At 37.7% G+C, this 8,857-nt stretch overlaps 1 protein-coding gene across 1 annotated transcript; it reads left to right on the top strand.

Moving 5' to 3' along the window:
- On the top strand, positions 1,715-7,851 carry LOC109232215. Its single transcript, XM_019397899.1, has 5 exons — positions 1,715-2,006; positions 2,102-2,145; positions 2,243-2,786; positions 4,639-4,972; positions 5,087-7,851. Exons 2-5 carry the CDS (start codon positions 2,114-2,116, stop codon positions 7,573-7,575), a joined length of 3,399 nt encoding a protein of 1,132 aa, XP_019253444.1. The 5' UTR covers positions 1,715-2,006; positions 2,102-2,113; the 3' UTR covers positions 7,576-7,851.

Genomic DNA, 8,857 nt, shown 5'->3' with positions numbered 1-8,857 from the left:
CCTCACTACTTTTTTGAATCTGCTGCTTCTTCTTTGGATCTTCAGAGTTTGGTTTATCAGTCCCCATTCCTTCTTGTACTGTCTTTTCTTCTTGCTTATCTATTTTTGGCCCCCTCTTCTTTCTACATTCTTATTCTGAGTGACCATATTTATTACATAATTTACATAATGTTGGCTTCCAGTCATAGATCACCTTCTGTTCTACCATTGATCCTTTTTCATTTTTAAACAGAATATAGTCTGGTAATACTGTATCCATTCCCACCTCTAACTAGTAATCGAGCAAAATTGAGCCATATCTTCTTCTCTGTATTTTGGTCTACCATCAATGGCTTTCCAATCAGACTACCTATCTTGCTTAGGCTTTTTTGACTCAAATACTTGGAATTTAGTCCAGGCAACTTTATCCAAATTGACGCAGTGTATAATTCTACTCTCGTAAACTCCATGTTTTGTCACCAAGCTTTGACAATGAATGGCTTATAGTCAAAGTGATAGATTCTTCCCTGAATTTCTTCATTTCCCCCCAATTTTGTATCAAACATCAGTAGTACAATTCTATTTTTTAGCATTGAAATTTTATTGATACCATGTTTAGCCTATATCCTTTGTATATACCAATTGAGTAATGGAAATGGGGGATGAGCTCCCAACACATAGCATACCACGACACTCTTCCAATATTCAATTTCAGATGCAATGTCTTCTAACTCAATATCAACAATTGGTGACTCATCTTGCACTTTAGGAGCTATATACTCAAGTTTGAAACTAGCATTCGATAGTTTTGAGATGTCAAAATTCTCCCAAATCGAGCTCTGTTTGGTTGGTTGCCCAAGTTCCTCCTCCACCTGATCAGCCTAGGACTTATTCCCACTACTCGAATGACTTTGTTGCTTATTTTCTGGTTGTACTATCTCACTCCATTATTGAATTGCTTTCAATTTGCCTGCCTTCTCTGATTCTCCTATCGGAATTAGTGTTGCATTGCTTTCTGTTCACCAAGGTTTTGTCAATTGGCTGCTTTGAGCTCGTTGTCCTCGATTTTGATTGTACATAGCTGTTGTTTCCTTCTCCAATAGATCCTTATGATATGGAACACGCACCCTCTTCCCCATAGCCATCACACGTTAGTTAAAGTGCACCGAGAGAAAACGAGCCATCATCAGAACTTTTACGTTTTAATTTTTGAAAAACTCATTTTCGATTTTTTTTTAAAAACTTGCAGAATTTTATGGACAAACACATTTTTGATTTTTTTTTTTTTTTGAATTTTTTTTTTTTTTTTTTTTTTTATGGACAAACGGTGCATGAAAGGAAGAGAGTAATAATTTTGAAGAATAAATTAGTTTGTGCTAGGATTAGTATGAAGTGGAAGGTCGTGAAGCAGGAAACTGCAATCCGCGCGTGGTGTTTCTGTCCCTAAACATCGAATCTTTGTTTCTGAAAACCCTCATTTTGAGTACACGAGTGAGTTGTCCTACACTCCAACTGTATAACACTTACAAAAACCACATTACAATCAAAATGAAAAAGTCGAAACTGAGAAAAATATGCAATACTCCTACTCTACTATAGTTTATTCTCTAAATTTACTTTACTTTTATACGCTCGGTTGAGCACTCATCTGTCGCTATCCCACTTAAAAGTATAGACAGAGCTGAAAATAGGATAAATTGACACCTTCTCCCCCCTACCTCCTACTCCCTACTTCTCACACTTTTCGAGCGGGAAATAATAGAATACACGCATAAAGTGCCATTCCTCACTCTTACACAATCTCTCTCTTCTTTCCCTACTTTCTCTCTCTACCAAAAAAAAAAAAAACCCAGCTCCAAATCCTCATCACTCAACTGAAAAATCTCTTCCTTTCCATGGAATATTGTTACTGGAGCTCCGTTTGCCTACTTTGTATTTCTTTGTTTGTAGCATTTACTGGACTAGCTAGTAGTAGTAGTAGTTGTTGTTAGTGTGTGTTTTACTTTCTCTCTCTAGTTAAAGCTAAGGTACTGCTACTTCTACTAGCTTTCTCTCTCTAAAACTGTTTATTCGTAATTGTTGATTTTTCTATGTTTGTGGATGATTTCTATGTTGTTTTCAGGTAGCGTAAAAGATGGCGGTGTCGATAGATGGTTTCTCCATCAGGTGAGTAAGATTTTGTTGAATTTTTTACTTAAATAATGATGCGGTTCCATATTTCGATGTATTTATTGTATAAAATGTCTGGTTTGGGTTAAAATAGGGAGTATACTGCAAAAATGAGGAGTGTGGACGTGGTGAAATGCTGGCCGTTCGATGAATCAACCAAGGAAGTTCATGTGAGAGCTATGTTACCTCCAATTGCCGTGAAGAAATTCAGCTGGTGGCTTGATGTACTGGAATTATCAGATGATAATGTGGATTCTGATGTTATTCCAGTGACGAGAATTCGAACGGCCAGAAAAACAAAGGCTATTAAAGGAAAAGCAAGGGTTCAGAAGAAAAGGTCTATTACTGACATTTTTGCTGTGGCTCCGCAAGTGGAGAGAATGGACGACGGTGATTATTATGATGACGACGATGATTGTGATATTGAAAGAGTTGAGTCTTCTGATCGGAATGTTTCTGCTATCAGAAATAGTAAAACTAAGAAGAAAAATACAAAGAAGAAGACGAAGAAGAAGGAGAAAACAATTGTGAGCAAGTTGAAGGAGGTGAATAAGGGAATAATAAAGAAGGATAATAAGAGGTTTAAGCAAAAGAAGAAAGGGAATAGTAGTTGCCTGGATCTACTAATCCGAAAGAAGGTACAATATATACTTCTTATTTCATTCATTTGCTGTTATTTTTTGAGGTAATTTCATAAGTTGTAACTTGAAATGTATCCGATGCTCGATAATTTGAGATGTTGATGTAAAATTTTGTGCATAAAATAACGGTGGTGAGTACAGTTACTTAGATTTTGGGTTGGTAAAAATCTAATTTGTTAGTTCAGTACCTTTAAACAATAAACTATTCCGATAAAACTAGTCTCTTTACCCCCTTGTTGCTTGAAATTACTGTTGAATAATTCGCATACATCTGAATATGGAGCCATAGCTTTTTATTTGTTTGTGCGGAAGAAAGCGATGGAATTTTAACAGTTTGGTGATTTTGGATTGTTAATGGCTTATGCTGTTTCTTCAGAATACTGAGATGTAAAACTAAAGGTGCTTGTCATCACATTCAGCGTTTAGTATTGCTCAGAATCCCATATTTTATGGTAGAAATTGAGTTGTTGCATCTAAATTGTTGGATTACTTGCTAGAGGAAACCTCAATTAAGCCGTACATTTGGATATCTAAAGGACTAATTGCAGAAAAGGGGAGTTTTTCCAGATGACTGCTGTTTAGTCGACATTTGTTTTGCGCATTTGATATCTGTGACAAGGGGCAATTTACACTTTTCTTGGTTGGTTGCATACAATAAGGTGAATGATCATGTCCCAGCATAATTCTAGTTGAGGGGTTTACTTTTTTGACTCCAAGTACAGCAACTAATAGCCTTGTATAATTAATTTAATGCTCCAGGAATGGAAGAACTATTTGTAATTTGTTTGATTTAATTTTTGCGTTTAATTTGATAATTCATCAAAATTAAAAATTTGATGGATTTTCGTCAGTGATTTAGTCATGATATCTGAGCAGAAAATTATCAGGCTTTGAATAAACTCCCTCAAATAAGATGTAATTTAATTAAGAACTAGGAAATTCCAAACTTCTTCCAGGTAATGTTTATCATTACCTTCAGAAATTATAATACTAGTATAAATTTTGCAGTATAGCTATAGTCTGAATTTTCTTCCGGAAGTATGCTCCTCATAGTTTTGCTGTATATCATTGCAAGAGTTGAGATTTGTACTCTAACACATTTATGTAAACCTTTAATTTGCTGTTTGTTTTAAAGTTTTTGATGTAAACCACCTCCTTTTGAAACTTTAATTTAGAAGTTTGTTTTATGGTATTTCGCTTGCTGTTTCTATAGGGTAATTAGAATGATCACTTTATTACATCTTTTCTGGAGTTGTCTGAGTGATAATATGAATTAGTATTCACATGGAAAACTGGTGAATAGAGATGCCTTTTTCCAAGAACTGCATTGAGGGATGAATTAGTGTGCTTCTACGAGAACATAACTGCTTTCTTTCACTTTTTCCTTTTCTATTTCCATAATTTCTTCTGTGTTCAATGTTTGTAGAGCTTTCAATTTTTTATTTGTTTTCTCTTTCTGGGAAGAATGTGTGGTAAATGAGAAAAAGGATATTGATCGAGTGCCCCGCTTCTCTTAAACTATAGCTTCAAGCTACTATTGATGCAGGAAGAAACCACTTTAAATATGAAACTCTCTGCATAAGAATGAATATATGATTAATTCAAATACATTAACCCGGCAAGAGTTGATGCTAATTGCAGCAAATCATTGTCCAAGACATTCTGCTTAATGTCACTGGATTACTGGATTGCTTTATTGCTTTATTGTTTGGTTGGGAAGTAGCTAATTATCCCTCAAAACATTTTTCTTGTATGAAACCTGAGGCTGATCACTGTTTGAATTAAAAAGCAATAAATTCTCAGGAGCGGCTTTATGTTACTATATATGGTTGTCTGAATTTGCTTGCAGGAGAAATTTGACAAGCTCAAAGTGCCCAATTCTTTTCCAAAACCTAGTTGTCCACAACATAGTAAGAATTGTGGGAATGACATGGCAGATTATACTCCTACCTACGGAAAGAAAGCACAAAGGAAGCATCTAGTTTCAGAAAAGATGACCCAAGGCCTAACTGATTCCAAGTTCTCCGCAAAGCACCAAAAGACGTTGATTCCAGTTGGTAGCAATCTCAAGAAAAGGACTAAGCGATTTCCTATGGAGAACTCGACAGGTGGCATTTTAAGTGGTCCCAGGGATGTAAATTTTTGCAGCAATCAGCAAGGCGACAAACATGTCCCCTTCTCAGGTAAGGAAACGATTCTTTGGCGAAATAGTAAAAGCATCTTCTGTTATTGTCTTCAGATATTCGGATTTTTTCGTAGTCTGTAGTCTGACCTGGTTGCTGCTTTCGTTGTATAAGACTGTTTTGCAGAGAGAGGAGAAGTTGTATCCCTCGTAGAGGAGAAAGGAACAAACAAACATATTCCGAGAAAAACAGAAAATGAGGTTGGTGTTCGACCTGGATCTCCAAAGCAGTTGTCCGTTGTGTGTAGTACAGCTGATGAGCCTGGTTTACTTAGGCAAAATATCGGTACTAAAGATGATTCATTTGAATGCTGTGACATTTTCAATCAAGTTGCTGAGGGAAATGGTAATTTAAAATTGTTCAGGAGAGGCTACGGGGTGGCATCACATGGTTCACAGTATCTCTGTAATCCTGGGACTCTGCACATGCCTCAACAGATATATAACCACCAAAAGAAGGCCCAAATAGATGGAAGTCTAATTAATGCTTGTGGTGCTAATGAGAGATCACATGAGCAGTTAAAAGGTTCTCTCCACGAACTAGCTGGGATTTGCTCCATGCATTCTGTGAAGGCATATCCTCAACAGTCATCAGCTTATGAAATTCTGAACAGGAAGCCTATTTTGCTGCCACAAACCATTACAGGAAGTTGCAGTGGTCATATCATGCAATATCAACCATTCCCTCAAATTTCTCCTCAGGGCTTAATGTGCAAAATATGTTCTTTACCAGATTGGAAGCAAAGAGTATCCATGTATGGAGAGAAGGGAATTGAAGAAAATCATGTTGGCTTGCCCCTCAACTCTCAAGGGGAATTGATCAATTTGAACTCAAACGGTGAAAGAAAGTTGACTCAACTGCCAAGCTCAAGGGGAATTGTGGGTTCTTCCAGAGGATTAGCCGTAACCGACGTTGCACTCTCAAAATGCATGGATAATCTCCCTGATGCTAGAGGTCGGGATAAACGAGCACCACCAAAAGACCAGCTAAAATTGTCCTTTATAGATGATTCAATGCAGTGGAACCCTACTTTTCCAGTGCCTTCAAGGTTAGGTATCTATGACTATGATGCTGGAAGAACAAATGTTGAGTTGGATCCGCGTAAGGAAAATGAGCAGTCTATTACTCCTTTTGAGTTAGACCGCCACGTTAGTAATTTGTCTAACCATGGGAGCAAGCAAGATGATCAGGCCAAGCAACTTGAAACCACCAGGAGTCAGCAATATGGGAATTCTGACCATGTATCACTGCTTGTCACTCCCTCGAAAATGCGTCTGATGGGAAAAGAATTTACAGTTGGTAAAAGAGATTTTCATGTACCACAGGATAAAAGGATTTGGACAGATAAGCAGATCATTGCCGAGAATTTTTCTGCAGATAACTACAACTACAATTCAGTGGTTACAAATCATGATCAACAAAAGCTTACTGTGCATCCTGTGCTGGGGACACTGAAAGGTCCGGTCGCTTGCTCTCCTAGTATCAGAATCAATCAAGCCATTCCACGGCCTTGGGTTTGCTCCCCTGACTACAGCCATCAAATTGATTCAGTGCAGCATAATCATTTAGGTGCAATCAAACAAAGCCCTTTCACTGTTTATAATCATAAACCAAACTTTGAGGACCCTTTTACAGGTGGATATAAATCTTTCACAATCAGCCCCTATGCGCCTGGACCAACAGCGGTTCATCATTACTCCAGTCAGAATGGGGGATCGAGCTCTGTTGTTCTGAACAGTTCAAACTGCACCATCAATTCTCCTTTCTTGCGGCCAGATTCTGAAACAAATTTCCGGTCACCCTGGTCTGAGTTATCTTCAGAAAGCACCCCATGGTTTTCAGATGCAAAAGAAAAGAGAAGACTAATGGATTTTCATGAATTGTATTCTACATCTGACAGGAACCATCATTACTGCAGCATTTCTGGGGATAACCATCAAATTGACCATTCGGTATATGTTGCATCTGAGCGCTTCTGTTCTCTCACTCAGCGCCCTGCATTGGAGAATCCAGTTGCTTCACCATCTTTGGCTAACTACCCCCCTATGCCACTCCAAATAGGCTCCAGAGCAAATGCTGGCACAAAGAAAAGACATGGTGACATGATGAAGTTGAAAGAGAAGATCACATCTACTCCTTGTCTTAGAGAAACTGGTTACAATAGAGAGGGCAAAAAGAGGCCGCTATCTGCATCAGACAATTGTACAAATGCAACAAAGATCCCTAACTTGATGTTTCAAGAAGATCCTTCTGCAGTTTCACCATTAAATAGGCTTTCTAATTTTGAAGGTCGTTTCAGCTGCAGACAAGCATTGGAATCAGGTTCAGTTAAAGGCATGGCAAAGAGTATCGAGAGTGGCCGAAGTGGAACACCTGATGCAGGTCTTGGATCTTTTAACAGTGAAGATACTCTCAAATATGACTGCAGTCCAAGATCTGGGACCATTAAATTAACAGCTGGAGCTAAGCACGTACTTAAGCCCTGTCAGTACAATGATCTGAAGAACTTCAGGCCAACTCATTCAACTATCCAATTTGGCGCGTCTACTGCCGGTAGCACGACTCTGGAAACTGAGAAATCAACCAAGATTTACAAGTTCTAGTGGTGAGCTTGATCGCCCTTAAAATACAAGCTTTCTGGGATAAATACTATCAGTCTCCAACTCTTGCATCACGGGAACGTTAGTTTTGCTACTTGCAGGAGACTTTTTCTCTACCCCAGTGGACTTGGAATCAGATGTAAAGTAGTCGAAACATGATGCTGCAGTTGACACATTGACATTTAGGCTTTACTACTAAATTATACTCTAATCGCCAGGTAACTATCTTTTGGATTGTGATATGACATTTTGATGTGGATGCCTTACTTTTGACATTCATCATTTGTGCGCTTCTTCAATCTTCTGTTTTGTTGAAAGCCTTCAACTACTCAGTTTTAAATATACTAGAAAAGGAGACGAGAAAATTAGAACTCTTCGATGTTCATATATCATCATTTCGGGCAATCCCTGAGGGTAATAATGAGGTACTCTGATGTCATTGTAGGAACATTCACATCGTTCCTGTTTATTGCATTTTATTTGTTTTGGTTTGTATCAACTGGAGTTGGCCTTCTATGCATCCGGAGATGTAGATGTTTAAGTTACTCACATTACTGTGGCCAGTGCTTCACCCAATTTTCTGCCCCAGGAGTAAAGATGCTGGAATACATAAATGTAGAATAGTATTTGTAACTTCAAAATCAAACGAAACATCAATATACGGCTAAGATATCTCTGATGTTTTGATCAAATCTTACGAAGGAGTAATAACAAAATCTTGGTTACAAGGAGAATTGCCAGTCCGTCTAGCAACAGTCATTGCTGTAATTCTGGAATAGAGAAATAGAATGTTTTCTCCTATGGAATTGTTGCATAGCCAAGTACAAAGATAAATAGCCGGTCAAAATTTAAAGAATGGAGAGTCTCCTGTTTTCTTTCAGCCTGCAAACATGTCAAAAATCCAGAATGAGTTTATCAAAGAAGTTGTTAGCACAAACTGGAATGGATTTGACAATTAATGTCAAAATTCTTAAAAATGTCGCCTCTTTTCTATACAACTCTCAACTGCTTTCCTGGCATCAAAGCTCATCATCAGAAGGGCCTTCAGTTATCTATAACTTGGGCTTACATGGCTACCGACTTTAACATGCTTTCACACAAGATTCTCATGAGGCATAAAAGAGTTTATCGAAGATCTTCTTAAAAATATTAATATACTTATGCATTACCCTACCAGTTTCTTTCTTTTTTGATGCTTCGGTCAACGCGCGAAATATATATGTTCTTGTTTTGCCTTACATCATATTCTAAAAGAATGAATTTCCTATAGTGTAACAAATAAATG

Source organism: Nicotiana attenuata, chromosome 9 (genome assembly GCF_001879085.1).
Source record: "Nicotiana attenuata strain UT chromosome 9, NIATTr2, whole genome shotgun sequence".
Classification (NCBI taxonomy): Eukaryota; Viridiplantae; Streptophyta; class Magnoliopsida; order Solanales; family Solanaceae; genus Nicotiana; species Nicotiana attenuata.
Note: the sequence above shows the minus strand (reverse complement) of the source record. Positions and strands in the feature narration are given on the sequence as shown.